The sequence below is a fragment of the Amphibalanus amphitrite genome, unplaced genomic scaffold (genome assembly GCF_019059575.1).
Source record: "Amphibalanus amphitrite isolate SeventyFive unplaced genomic scaffold, NRLGWU_Aamphi_draft 000387F_arrow, whole genome shotgun sequence".
Lineage (NCBI taxonomy): Eukaryota > Metazoa > Arthropoda > Thecostraca > Balanomorpha > Balanidae > Amphibalanus > Amphibalanus amphitrite.
In genome coordinates, this window is record NW_024881881.1 from 563,290 (window position 1) to 577,772 (window position 14,483).

At 43.3% G+C, this 14,483-nt stretch overlaps 2 protein-coding genes across 2 annotated transcripts; one reads left to right on the forward strand and one right to left on the reverse strand.

The window, feature by feature from the left end:
• Window positions 1–1,557: 1,557 nt before the first annotated feature.
• LOC122390237 (bombyxin B-6-like) lies at window positions 1,558–5,866 on the reverse strand. The gene is made up of 2 exons (XM_043382973.1): window positions 5,683–5,866; window positions 1,558–2,515 (listed from the first exon to the last, which is right to left on the reverse strand). Exons 1-2 carry the CDS (start codon window positions 5,843–5,845, stop codon window positions 2,337–2,339), a joined length of 342 nt encoding a protein of 113 aa, XP_043238908.1. The 5' UTR covers window positions 5,846–5,866; the 3' UTR covers window positions 1,558–2,336.
• A 1,882-nt stretch (window positions 5,867–7,748) lies between these two features.
• LOC122390210 (bombyxin B-2-like) lies at window positions 7,749–8,945 on the forward strand. Its single transcript, XM_043382940.1, has 2 exons — window positions 7,749–8,002; window positions 8,122–8,945. The coding sequence occupies exons 1-2, from the start codon at window positions 7,840–7,842 to the stop codon at window positions 8,313–8,315; spliced, it is 357 nt and encodes a 118-aa protein (XP_043238875.1). The 5' UTR covers window positions 7,749–7,839; the 3' UTR covers window positions 8,316–8,945.
• The last annotated feature ends 5,538 nt before the right edge of the window (window positions 8,946–14,483 follow it).

The window sequence follows — 14,483 nt, forward strand, 5'->3', positions numbered from 1 at the left end:
ACCTCATCAATTTTACACATGGTGTGCAAGTTTGAACCTCCTACCTTTTAAGGTCAGGTCACCAGGTCACTTTGAATGACCCAACCTCAAGTCACTTTTTTGCAACTTTGTCACCGTGCCAGAGCTACAGTAGATGTCGGAGGCCTTTGAAAGTCGCAGGATATTATTAGGTCATTAGTAGCTACAACTTGTGTATCTCGGAATTTTGCTATCAGTGACCTAAGGTCAGGTCAATTTCGCGACCTCCCCATTATAAGTCAATGGGGGAAAAATCAACTCCCTGTTTTTACCACTAAAACGGGTCAGAATGGCCCCATATACCATACATGACTTCATATACGATCAACCTTCACTACCTTGAGGTCTGTTTTGCTGTTGGGCAGCTGTGAGGTCATGTGACGTCATCAAAGGTCACCAAAGGTTTTTGGCCAATAACTCCGTACAGGAACAAGATACAGACGCGTGGATGGTCTCATTGTGTTCAGCTCGTCAAGACGCATCGAATGATATACATGATGACCTCGAGGTCACGTGACCTGAGGTCAACCTTTGACCTTGACCTTTCGAGGTCAACATATATATCATTTGATGCGGATTGACGAGAGGATCACGATGATGCCCTTAGTTTGTTCCTATCTTGACTAATTCGAAAGTTATTCGAGAAAAACTCTCTCCATATCTAGCGCCGCCATTTTGACTTTTTCGACCCCTGTGACGTCATCTTTGACCTGACCTGAAAATGACCTTAGTAAAAATTGTAGATCTTGGCCGTGCGTATCCGATGCCGTTTACCGCTTGTCGCTATCTTGCTTCGTTCTCGAGATCTCAGGGGGGGGGGCGGTCATCCGCCCCCCCCCCCGTCGGTGCGAAGTTGGCGCAGACCCCCGTCGGTGCGCGAGTTAAGTACGAACATGTGCACCGAATTTTAGAGCCGGCTAATTGCGGCTGAGGAAATGCTGCCATTTCATCTATGATTACACAGACAAATGTGATTTCAATTTTGACCGCGTTGGGGTCCCTAGCTCCAACAAATTACACGCACACAGGAAGAATGATCAATTACCTCGCTTTTCACACTCAATTTTTGGTCAGTCAGCCACCATGGCCATTAAGAAAATATCCGTCACAGTCCTTCAGCGACTCACAGTCTCGCACTCGACAGGAGTCTGATGTACTCCACAGCCAGCTCAGTGATAGTCCACCTGACTGACGCAAATAAATGACTTTGAAGAAACGTTCCTTTATTGACATTTAATCAGATGGGCTTTCAAGGTCATAAAGAAATATAAAACATTTTTAGAGGTTCTCCTTTCCATCCTCCCCCCCCCCAAAAAAAAAAGAAATGGTGGCGCTGTGTCTTTTATTTCAGCATAGACGCCAGGAACGAGGAAGCATAAGTTGCTCCTTTTTGTTCAAGTATTACGAAGTATTCTTTGTAATTTTTATCTGTGTTTCGATCTTTCAGAAAAAGGTGTTTAATCCGCCGCTTTGAAGCAGAGTGTACTTAGATTGCAACGTTGTATGTATTATGCAGTGTAATGTTTAAAAACAGCTGAGTTTCACACACACGACACAAGCGGGGCAAGATTATCCAAAAATGAATCCTGTCTTGCTCATGGTACATTTACAATGCTCTACGCAACGATAATAACATCGAAAGGCCCTTGTGCCGAGCAAATGTGCGAATATGAGGGGCAAAGTTTATATAAAGCATCCTCAGGCATCCGCCACTGACATTTTGCGTAACCGAACCACCATACCGCTAGCAATATACGGCAGGCAAAGTTCATTTCTCCGGTATCACACCATCTGCATTGATACAGACTTTATATTTGACAATGCAGTACCTCCAATCATTACCGGAACATCGTACATATCAATAATAAACTTGAAAGTAAACGTTACAAATCTTTCAAGCACGACGGGCAGCAAAAGTTACAGTGAACATGTAGGTGAGATTTGCGTTATTCAAAAGTGTGTTTCTAACAGCCTTATTTTACCATTAAATCACAACACAGAATGCTGTTTTATAACGATACAAGTCATGTGTGAGTAAATGTACCGAGCGGCAATCCCAATGAACATAAAGAATAATAATATAAATAAGTCTCCGATATTTACACCGAACTCTTTGATTTTCTCGACGCCTGCTTTTCGGACTTGCCAACGCTACAAAGCTCATTTTCCAAATAAACAGCACAAAATTGCCTCAGACTTTCCCGAAAGCACGCTTGGTTGCTTCTCCTCCACAAGAGTCATGCTTTTCATCCCTCGGCCTTCCAGCTATACATATCACAATGCCTATATCACAAGCAGCGTTCTTGTGTCAGGTCGAATTAGCAGAACTCTCTCATAACTGAGATGGAACAGGGCCGTTCGCAGCATTCCTCCACGATTCCTCGCTTCCTCCGCTGCCCTCGCGAGGACAGACGACGCTGTATCTCGTATGCAGAGCGCAGCGAAGGCAGCAGGAAGTCACGTGACAATGTCGTGGCCGATTCCTCAGCTATAAGATCTGTGAGAAAAAAAAAATGACAGTTATAAGCTATAGTTCGTTTTTCTAAGTTCGACCCTCACTGTAATCGTCTCTTTGAACACAGCACGAGCATTGGTAGCTGAACTAGGTACTGAGAAAACTCGTTGGCGCACAATGATTTCGCAGACGATCAATTGTATCAAAATTATTTCTACCTGGCTCCTTTTCCCAGACTCGCAGCTCGGTATTTGCAACCCCACAAGGATCGAGGACTTGTCAGGTAGTATATCTGAACTAATTAACAAATCGCACGGCGTTTAACTAACATAACAGTATATCATCAGTGCTAGAAACTTATTTTGAAAATATTAGTTCACATCTCCAATACAAAGTGCGCTAGCCAGTTTTCTCAGTAATTCAGCTGGCAATTCTCGTGCTGTTTCCAAAAAGATGTTTACAGTAAGGGTCGAACTAAAAAAAAAAACGAGCTATAGGCAGTCACATTTACAACGGTGCAAAGGCTATCAGGCTAAGATTAGGCAGTCGGATTTTTATATCTGTCCAATCGCCTCAAGCGTTTTAGCGAAAAACTCGCGTAAAGCCTTAATTTTACACTGGCCATCTGAAAAATCTTACTTTTGATTTCACTTTCGACGTGCTATTCATTCCTATTGGTCGTCTCGTGCCGTATTTATTTGTGGATTTTAACGATCCGACAGGCTTGAAAAAATCCGACTTAAACCTCGTGCAGATTCTAACGCAAGAAGAAGGAGGACAACAAGTAGGCGGACAAAATAATAATGAATTATCCAGAAAACCATTAAGTTTCTTTTATTATCTTAATCTAATGACAGGTGCTTGGTGGTAGTTATATGATAGATGCAAATTGCAAAAGTACATAATATTTAAGCAAGTAAGTATAAAAACTATGCGTAAACAGCTGACGTATCACATTGACACAGGCACAGACTGACACAGGCACAACCGACACAAACTGACCCAAACTGACATACCTAGACTGATACAGGCACAGACTGACACACACACCACAGGCAGACACATACTGACACAGACACAGCCGACACAAACTGACACAAACTGACACAGACTGAAATAGGCTGACACAAACACAACAGGCAGACACATACTGACACAGAAACAACAGACTGAAGCATATACATTATACACCAGTATAGCGCCTTTTGGGGCGACTAACGGAGCGAGCGAGAGGGTGAGCCTTGCACGTGCGAAATTTCGAGGGGGTACCTCCAGCTGACTTGTGCACGGCACCCTACTAACCGGTCTCTAGCGATGTGCCAAATTTGAGCACAATCGGCCCAGCCGTTCTCGAGATCTGGAAGCGGCACCCTGCACGTGCGCACGTGCAAAATGGGTCCCAACTGACTTTTGCACGGCAGCCTACTAACCGGTCCCTAACCATGTACCAAATTTGAGCGCCATCGGTCCAGCCGTTCTCGAGATCTGGAAACGACCCCTGCACGTGCGCACGTGCAGCAGCACCCCAACTCTGGCACATGGATATGCAGTGCCTAGTGGGTGCCTACCTACATGCCAACTTTCAGCGCAATCGGCCAAGTAGTTACCGAGATATTGCAACAATTACAAAAGTGACACCTCTTCGTTTTGCACGTGGCACGTGCATAAGGGGTCACCCACATGCATCGGGAATAGTCCAATACTTGGTAGAAGGAATGAAGCTACCCCACAAAAATTACCGCATGTAAATCGGTCAAGTGGTTGCTGAGATATAAGCCTAGCAAAAGCGTGACCACGGCCGGCCGGCCGGCCGGCCGGCCGGCCGCTCATACTCAGAAATTTCCGTTATTCTACGTAAGACTCCGCTCGCTTCGCTCGCTCCGTAATGACCAAATCAACCACTACACGACCAAAAGCTTGGCAAGTGTTTAATTCCCTAGGTTTAATGAGATTCGTATTTGTTCTCTATCAAAATGGGCTTAGAAATGGTTTAACCACTAAGAAAATACAGTTGCAAGTAAAAAAGGTTCCAAAGGGAATACTCCGATTTCTTGGGGAACGAAACTCGTCTAATTAGCTTATACGCACAGTGCGTGCTCATTAAAATGGTAAAGATAGCCTACGTCGAACTATGATATTGAAACTTAACATTTCAACGTAATATGATTTTACAGCATTAGAAGTACCACTCTCTCTCTAGTTAATAACTTAGTTGCGATAATCGATCCGCGGAGTCCTTAATAATGATGAGCCTTATTGAATTACTCGCAATTACAGAAATAAAGGAGGACGCTCAACTGATATCAAATGGAAGTGTGTGAAAGTACTCGTAGCATAGACGCAGCAGCCGGAGGGGGGGGGGGGGGGCGGCAGTGGGGGGGGGGGGGGGGGGCCGTGGGGGCGCTACTCCCAGAACTTTTTACATGGCCAGGAACCGTCAGGGCAGCTTGTCCTCCCTAAAATAGCGGTTGTGGGTCACAAAGGAAAACTGAATGGAAGAAAACATTGTAGCAAAAAAAAAAAAATCCCGCTCTTTACCTGGCATGACACTATGTGCAAGATTTAAGCCTTTATTCCAGGTTACCAAAAAAGATAGTTCCTTGACTCAGCTAAGACGGAATATCTCACTTTTTAGCATTTTTTCGTTTCGTTCTTTCCGTTGAAAAGGCCATGGGGGAAAATAAGTGGCCTAAAACCGGTGAGAAAGCTAGATTTAGGGGTAACCTAGGTTCCGGGAGGTATCAGGTGTGTCCCCCCCCCCCCCAGCCTGAAAGTAGTTCCCGCGCCACTGGAAAGCAGTCTTTTGATGGTAGTCATTTAAATGATTTACGTTGAAATGAAGCAGTGCATTATCCAATATTGATATTCCTTTGTTTCAAGTTGTGAATGTTGGCGAAAAAGCATTTCAAATGCAGTTCGCAGCATTATGAACTGAATATGTGATTCTATGTACATTAAATTCAGTGACGGAATATGGAGGGTGACGTATTATCACTTAGGCCCATCAGAACAGAGATTGCCTCAGAATACGCCTTGTCATTAACCTTCATTCCTAATGTCCACTGATCTAAAAAGGGTGAAGCCACCAGTCGGTTAACTTTGTCCCATTTCAAGCGACAATTCTCTTATTCCTCACAGTCTTAGGCTAAAACCATGGGTGCAAAACCGGATCAAGGGGCTGCTAAATTATTTCTCCTGCGGTTCCTTACCTGGGCTGGAGCGTTTCCCTGCACCTCCTAGACACAGCAGATCGAGCATATCCGCCAGATCTTTTCCACAATAGTGCACTGGGTTCCTCTTCTCGAACGATACCATACGCTCGTGCAGGTCCAGGCGGCTGGTGCGGACACATGTGACGGCCAGGAGGAGCATCAGAAGGACGAAACGTCCCGCCAACATCTGAAAATGAGGGACAACGTGAATGAATGATGGACGAAGTAAGGGACGAAATAGTACCTACAAACAATGACCTAACTTTACTGACAGACTACAGTTTAATTATAGCAATAATGATGATATAATATTGTTGATTATGGTTTAATGAACAATAATGATAACATTTATAACACAGGACGACGCTTGAAAAGAAAATTACAGCGTTATTTGTCTGCAAAGCAGTTTTGAGAGCAATGTTAAAAAGCGTCAGTCTAATGTGTGAGTAGTCCAGCATGAAGTTGCCAGAACTACTAAACAATGCTATGGAATATAGGAAATAAAACGAACATCTTTTGGCTTTATTTTCATTTGTTTGTCGCCCATGGAGTTGACACAGAAAACAGTAGTTATATCTACATCGATGTTTTTAATGATTGGAAAAGTAGAAAGACACATGTAATTGCAAGAAGACAAGTCCCTAAGCTTACTTAAGTACGAAATGCATAGCCTTTCCTCTCTCTCACCATTTTACAGGCGACACTTGCTGGACGGAGCCTGTTTCCAGTTGACCAACGGAGAGCAGAAGACGGCTGCCTGGACACCTGGGCCGCCTTTTATGGAGCTGAGAGCTGAGAGCTGAGCTGCCACGCGGACCGGCCGCGCAGGCGCCGCTCCCATCTCGAGTCGTTGGTAACATCTCCTGCTGGTGGGGTCTTCGTGGTACCCGGCCGAACGTTCACAGAAATATCGCCGTCTATTAGTGAGCATGCATGAATTCATTTGTTAGAGACGTGAAAATGTAGAATAGTGCACCTAAACAAAACGGCGAGCATTGTAAAATAGACATGATTTCCTCATATAACATCACCAGATTTCCTGAAATGTAATTCAACTGAAAGCTGAAAAGCACAACAGGTTTAGCAATGATAATATGATTATGAAAAATTATCGCAGCCCTGCCCAGCGGTGCTGTAATTTGACGATGACTGTTCAGATCGTCATGGAATGAGGATCTCAGAGTGGTATGAAGTGTTGAAATGAGAAATTATTTAAATACAGGATGTTCTTCTGCATCTCTCTCTCTCTCTCTCTCTCTCTCTCTCTCTCTCTCTCTCTCTCTCTCTCTCTCTCTCTCTCTCTCTCTCTCTCTCTCTCTCTCTCTCTCTCTCTTTCTCTTCCTCTTTCTCTCTCTTTCTCTCTCTCTTTCTCTCTCTCTCTCTCTCTCTCTCTCTCTCTCTCTCTCTCTCTCTCTCTCTCTCTCTCTCTCTCTCTCTCTCTCTCCTATGTGAAAGATCTGAAGAAAAATTAATCTGAAGAAAACTTTGAAAGAAAAACATTGCACTGTTCTGACCTTAAGGTCACCTATGAAATAAGCTAACTGATGACATTTTTATTGGCGTTGCCTTCTGCTGTCATGAATTTCTATTTTCTGTTTCTCAAAATGCTGTTGAGCAAACAGATAAAAGATCCGATTCTGTATCCGTGATCAACCAAGGATGTTCTTCGGTTATTTAGGTTTGCTGACCGAAATAAACTCAACTCAGTCCGTGGGCGTTGGAACTGACAATCCGCCCCGCGTCGGACGCCTGCGCTGCCGGCCCGTGGCAGATCAGCTCTCAGCTCTCAGCTCCATATAAGGCGGCCCAGGTGTCCACACAGCCGTCTTCTGCTTGCAGCTGGCCTACAGGAAGCAGCTCCCTCACATCGAGGAAGGATAAAGCTACAATGGTAGGAACCAACATATGTTTGATGCAAATGTATAATGTTTCTTGTTAGCTCTGCACTGCTCTTATTTTCACGTCGAGGTCGATAAATAAAAACCTATTGCTGCTAGTAAAAGACTTAATACACACTTTGCGATGACTTTTTCAGGGAGATAAGTGTGGTCCATTGTTACGTTGCTCTTCATCAATATTTTATTTTCCCTTTCAAGACATGTCTAGCACGGCGCCTTTCTACGTCCACAGGCACAGCTGCGACACGTCCTCTTCATGGTGCTGCTCGGAGCCGTTTCCACGGACATTGCATCGGGCTCCAGCAGCTGGAAGCGGCCCGTCGACAAGCGTGGTCCTGCGATGCACTTCTGCGGTCCCTCGCTGGCTGACGCCCTGGAAATGGTGTGCGAGTCCGGAATGGGAAAACGATCCGGAACCGGTAAGTTTATGCTTCTTATTTAATGACATCAGGCTATCATAAGGCTCTGCAGGATGTGTTCACGTGAATGATTTTTCAGTTTTCCGATCCGCTCAATGATTTGTTGTCTGTCCCCACAGCGCCTCGCCAGAATCTGCTGAGGCCGGAATTTTCTGGCGGACATCTCTCCATCTCGTCTGCTTCCACCATGCCCTACTACCAGACGCAGCTCTACCACTCTGCAGACTCCAGGACGAAGAGGAGTCCCGGCATTGTGGAGGAATGCTGCCTGAATCCGTGCACTCTGAGCACACTAGCGCAGTACTGCTGGTAAAGGTCCTGAAATGATGTCAAGGTTTTGTCCTATGCTCAGATACGAAGAAAACATAACTCATGAACGGAAAATCCTTCACTTATTTGATGGTGTAAGTGTGATTAGTTTTTGTGAAGCTATTATCCCATATGATCTTAATTTAACCATTTAAATATATTGCACACATATTTCTAGTTGAGGCATTGCATTGTGATTTGTTTCGTCAGCAGACACACTACGTCAAGCTACAGTAGGTACATAATGGCACTAGCTTGCAATTTAGTAACTGTATCCCATCTAAGACCCTTGAGCCAAAACTGCCACCCTGAGCCAAAGTTGAAGGCAGTTTGACAAAAGTGTCAATAGATGTGAGCACCAACTATTCATAATGCTCGCTAAGGTTGAACATTCATCACTTATATAGACAAAAGTAGGCAAAATGCATACATTTCACACTCATTAATGATACTGTCTAAATCTAACGCTAACTGCAACCCTCTAACCTCAAGATCCTGGATCTAAGCCTGTGATAGCTACCTATGTGATGATTGATTGGGAAACCCTGTGTAAAATGCACATGACCATTGTAACACTGTCCCATGTTGGTGTTCTATTGTTGTGATATTAGCTGAAATATACGCTTGAGAAAAACTAGTCTCTATCGAATGATGAAATGATGAAATGCCTACTTGTTAAACCGCGCCCCGTAGGTCTATCGGTGGACCCTACCACCCGTAGGGGGGGGGGCGTTTGTCCCCCCCCCCATGATCTCGGAAATTTGCCGGCCGATTTTCAAAATTCAAAACGGCGTTCGATAGCCCCACCGGGGAACTACCTTGTGACCAAATTTCATTGAGCTGTGAAATCGAGTAAATTGGTAAATTATTGAAAATCATCGATGGTAAATTGTTCGTCAAACACATATTTTGCTATCTGAGGTCACTGATACCAGGTCAGGTCACAGAGGTCAGGTCACTGGGGGTCACAATATGAAAGTGTCGTGTGACACACGTTTTATGGTCCATTTTACATGACAAATGCGATTGTTTGGGCCAGGCAGCCTTTGGGGCCAGCTTAGGTTACGTTCTGGTGAAGGTCAGGTCAAGGTCAGGTGAAATTAGGGCAAAGCTCAAAATTGATATTTTTGCAAAAAATGGGTCTCGATTTGACGCAGTTCGTCACGGGGAGTCAAATGGTGGTCTTTGTTTTGCCCTACGTGGTCTACAATTGCTAAACGTTGAGTTTGAAAAATTGACGTCATCATTTTTAAAGTTTTTTTTCGCTATAACTTGGCAAAAAAAATATATATCCATCTGAAATTTGTTTTGTAAATAGAAAATGGTAGGTGCTATCATATGTACCTATTCCGGTTTTTCGAAACTCAAAAACCGTTTTGGATTATTTGGCTAATGCATCCAAAAATAACTTTTTTGATTTTTAGGGTCCAAATTCAAAATTTTCAAAATCAGAGATAGCAGTTTTTTAGCCCTGTCAATTCTACACCTTGTATGTCTTGATCAGATCATTTTTCTGTATCTTCAAAGCTGTAGGCCTGACAGCTCTTCTCGCGAAACTCTTTTTTTCGGGCGAAAATGGCAGAACGTGACGCCATTCTGACGTTATTTGTGGCCACCCTATCATAGCCTTTGGAAAAAAAAGAGTTGGTCACAATGTGTAAAATTGATGCCCGAAGTGGCCCTGAAAGTTTGGTGGCGATATCTGCAGCCGTTTAGGAGATATCGACGGAAAAGGACAGGGGGGCGTTTCGAACCCCCCCCCTCTACGGGGCGTGGGTTAAGCTAGGAACGGGTGGTGGTACTCTTATATCATGCTGAACGACGCCGGTGTAAATAAATTTCAAGACCGAGGTCCTTACACGATTTTTGGACGTGGCCGAAGTCCGAGCGCAAAAATCCGTAAGGTCATGAAAATTTATCACCGGTTGAGTTTGGTATGCATTTTATTGTATGCCTGGTCTATTCAAATACATTAGCCGGAGACGTGTGCTATATATTGGGGTAAACAAAGTGACCACGGTCAAAATGTTACACCAATTTGCAACTAGAGATGTCAATCGGATACCAACTTTTTGTTATACCGATACCAAACCAATACCAACTCGGTATTTGGTATTTCAATCCTAATGTGTTTGGTATTTTGTTGGTATCATGAACCCTTGCTAATGTTTAAGAGGCTAAGAAATCGGTAAAAATTTGGTATTTTCCTCATGTTCCCAAGTTGGTTTGGTTTCGGTATTTCTCCACGGTTTTGGTTGGTATTTGGTTTGGTATCGGTATTCCGATTTTCCGTAATTGACATCACTATTTGCAACCATCCAACATTTTGGGATGGCCTCGCTTAAAAGTCGGCTGAGCTTCGGTCTACAAAGTCTAACGTTGGCATACAGTAAAATACATAGGTACCAAACTCAGTCGGTGATAAGTTTTCAAAACAACTCTAGTCCTTACTGGTTTTTCACCTCGGCCCTCGGCCTGGTTCAAAAATCCGGTCAATCAAATCAAAACTCCACAGTCCACTTTGTCTTGATTATTAGGTAAAGATAACAATGGTGGCAGAGCAATAAGCTCAAGTACATAGGCGGCGGAACGGAGAGGGCACCGGGGCACCGTGCCCCCCTTTGATTTTGACATTTTAACATAAGCCCTATGGGCGTTGCATGGAAAGAATGGGACCAAAATTCGGCAGTGCCCCCCCCCCTTAATTGAAGGTGTTCCGCCTCTACTGCTCAAGTACAAAATTGTTCTGAGGCCAGTTTTACCAACAGAAAAATAGCCACCTGCCGGAACTTTTTATTTTTAGACCGCTCCGCATAATATGGAGCGTAATCGGTAAAGCCCTATTCGCCTACGTGCCCAGCGCTCTTACGGTATGTGAAGCGGTCTTCAGGCAAAAATTCCGGCAGGCGGCTATTTTCCTGTTGGTAAAACTGACCTCTACACAATATATAAAGATTTTATTTTCGTCTCATGTATTTTTGACGGATGCAATCAGCATCAGATGTATGTACTTGCATACATACGGGAGCCTATCATGTAAACAAATTATCAGAGTTGGCTTAGGCAAATATTCAAACAGTCAGTCACATCGAGTATCAAAGAAATCGAGTATCAAAGGAAGACTATCAAAGAAACTCAATAAAGAAATGACAAAACCCACCGGTACTATATTGGAAACTCAACCCTACTGAGTCTGATTAGATAACCTGTCCTTTCCAATCCCGCTAGGACGCAACCATGTTTTCTCAAATTATCAAGTAGCCGTTTTCACGACGGGCTATCCGGCGAATGCACCTGATTTGACCAAATCTGCACCTAATTTCTTTTACAGCAAATATCTTCCTTTTATGAAAGTATTTCAGTGTTTTAATCGATGATGCTCTCTGATAATATGACAAAGCAGGCATATAAGCAATTAGTGCAATCCTAGCTGATAGCTGCTAAGAGACACACTGAACCTGATTTGACCAATTCTGCACCTAATCTGTACCAGATGTGCACCAAATGTGTACCAGATGGCCGTCGTGAAAACGGCTAATATCTATATACCTACTCTGTGAAACATCAAACGCTGTCTACTTGTAGAATGCCTCAGTTGAGTTAATACTGTGACGCTTGGGATTGGTTAATTTCGACCTCAATACCTACACCACGCAATGATGTAGCTTATTCGACAGGGTGTGGGTACGAGAAAGAGAGAGAGAGAGAGAGAGAGAGGAGAGAGAGAGAGAGAGAGAGAGAGAGAGAGAGAGAGAGAGAGAGAGAGAGAGAGAGGTCTGTGCCTCAGGATATGTATGTTGGTGTAGAAGCTTATAAGTTATCGCGCTAAAGTAAACGACTTAACGCTCTTCTCAGCCTCATGGTAAGCGGCCAAGACTCTGTGGCCACGGCTCGGCACGCTTTCGGCTCACTCAGCCCGCTGGTTACGGGCGACCTTGACCGCTCAATTCTGATTGGCCAATGGCCGAGGCTGTGTGCCGGTCAGAGGCACTAAGCAAAGCTGTTGTAAACAGTGCCTAAACAGCGCCAACTGTTGTTTCTTGAAGGCTAATGCAGAAACTATGTAGAGTTGTCGTCGGATTCATGTTGTCTAACTGAATCTCGAAAAAAAAAAACAAATACGAGCTGCATCGTATGTAGGTAGGTATGCTTCAAAAAAGCCGACATCATGATCCGACATTTCAGATCCGGATCCGTTTTCACACAGATAGGACATTGCCTACATGCACAATGCCATAGACCTCTGTATGCATACAGAGGACCTCTAACATAGGTCTATGACAATGCATATTGTACAACAAATATTGCATCACGGCTCTGACCTGCCCACCCGCTGACCCTGCTCCAGGTCACTGCCTCAGGGACGGACCTATCTGCCCACCCGCTGACAGGACCCTGCGGCAGGTCATAGCCTCAGGGCCGGACCTATCTACCCACCCGCCGACTGAGCAGTCCAAAGATTAAAATCTGGTTAAGACGTGTATGATATATTTATTATTTTACTACACATTGGACACATCCTTACACTGAGGTAGAGCGTCATGACCAAGTACCAACATTAAACGTGATCACAAAGAAAACTCACTGTTTGGTAATATTTTATAACGTTCCTACTTCCTAGGCAACACGATGATTTTCCCAATGTGGTTTATCCTCACATCCAGGGTTGTATACGACTCAATCAATAGCAATCAATTCAATCACGACAAATTTGGGAAACCAATCAAATCAATCAAGTCAGAGCAGTTTTCGGGAATTGATTCAATCGACTCAAACGCGACAATGAAAGGAATCAATCAACTCAATCAAACGACTCAAACCAAGACATACATTAGATTTTTTGCCCCACCAACTTGGAAAAGTGTCCATAGCAGTCTGGTGTACCTTACTACCTACCTCCTACAGAAGAAACATAAAAATATTGTCATATAAAATTATAAATTGCCATGCCATTCAAAGTTTCTATGTAATAAGGAAGGATACCTAGTGATGGACAGGTGGATCATGATATTGAGGTTCAATGGGTAGAATTGGAGCAGAAATTTCATTTAATGGGTGCAAAATAACCCAGTAGTTGACTTCAACAAACGCCCCTTAACCCAAATCACCACCTTTCACCTAAAAGTTGTCAATTTAATTTTGGCCATATTCCAGCTAAGTCATCAGGCCATCTATCTACCCCATGTAAAGCCCCTGTCTGTCTCTTATATGAGTTATGCGGAGCTCTTCTGAATTGAACCCTGAACATAATGAACCTAGCTAGGTTTCATGCCACACAGACACCATATGAAAGTATTGAAAATGTGCTAAATTTGACAACTTCATTAGGTATGCTTTATGAAGACAGCAGGAAAGCAGGTAGGTACCTACTTACCTGCCTAGATGTGTCACTGGCTACCAACAGTACCTACCAACGAAGGTAGATAGGTTATATGTGAAGAATTCAAAACATTTTATTGCAATACAATTTGAAACTGTTAGGACTGGGGGAGAGGGATGAGCATTAAAATATTATTTAAAAAGAAATGGAGAGGACAGGGACTCTGGAACCACAGGATAAGTAAGGACAAAAAGTAGGAATTCAAGGAAAATTAAAACGCGGAAAACGGCACGGTGCGACTGCGAAAAAACAAAGAAAACGTTTTGCCAATAAGTATGCTAAGCTTTATAAATCCTTATTCTACGTCTTTTGATTTTTGGTAAGATGACGTCATTGATTATCATGTAGTATGGTAGATCATCATAAAATAAATCGGTCATGTACAACACCAATTTCGTTTTAATTATTATTTCATTTGAAATAAAACCACTAATATTCGGTAAAATATTTTAAGGAAAATGAAATAGATTAAATATGTTATGCTTAGGCTCTCAGGAGAAAAGGATCAACAAACGTTCTGCTGCAAATTAAAATGCAGCAAATAAGCTATTGATAATTAGCGAGACGAAAACGGCGCTTTTGTTTCAGTTATTTTTGTAGGGGTTTCAGCACTGAACTCTATAATGGGTTTCAGATATTTATAGAGTTCAGTAGGTTGTTTCTGAGGAGATGTGGAGATGTGAATATTAATTAATCACACTTAATTATAGTATATAGGGCCTTGCACTTTATCATCTGGATTAAAAAAAAAAAACGTTTCCTGCTGAGTGCAGAAAGGTAGGTAGGTGCATC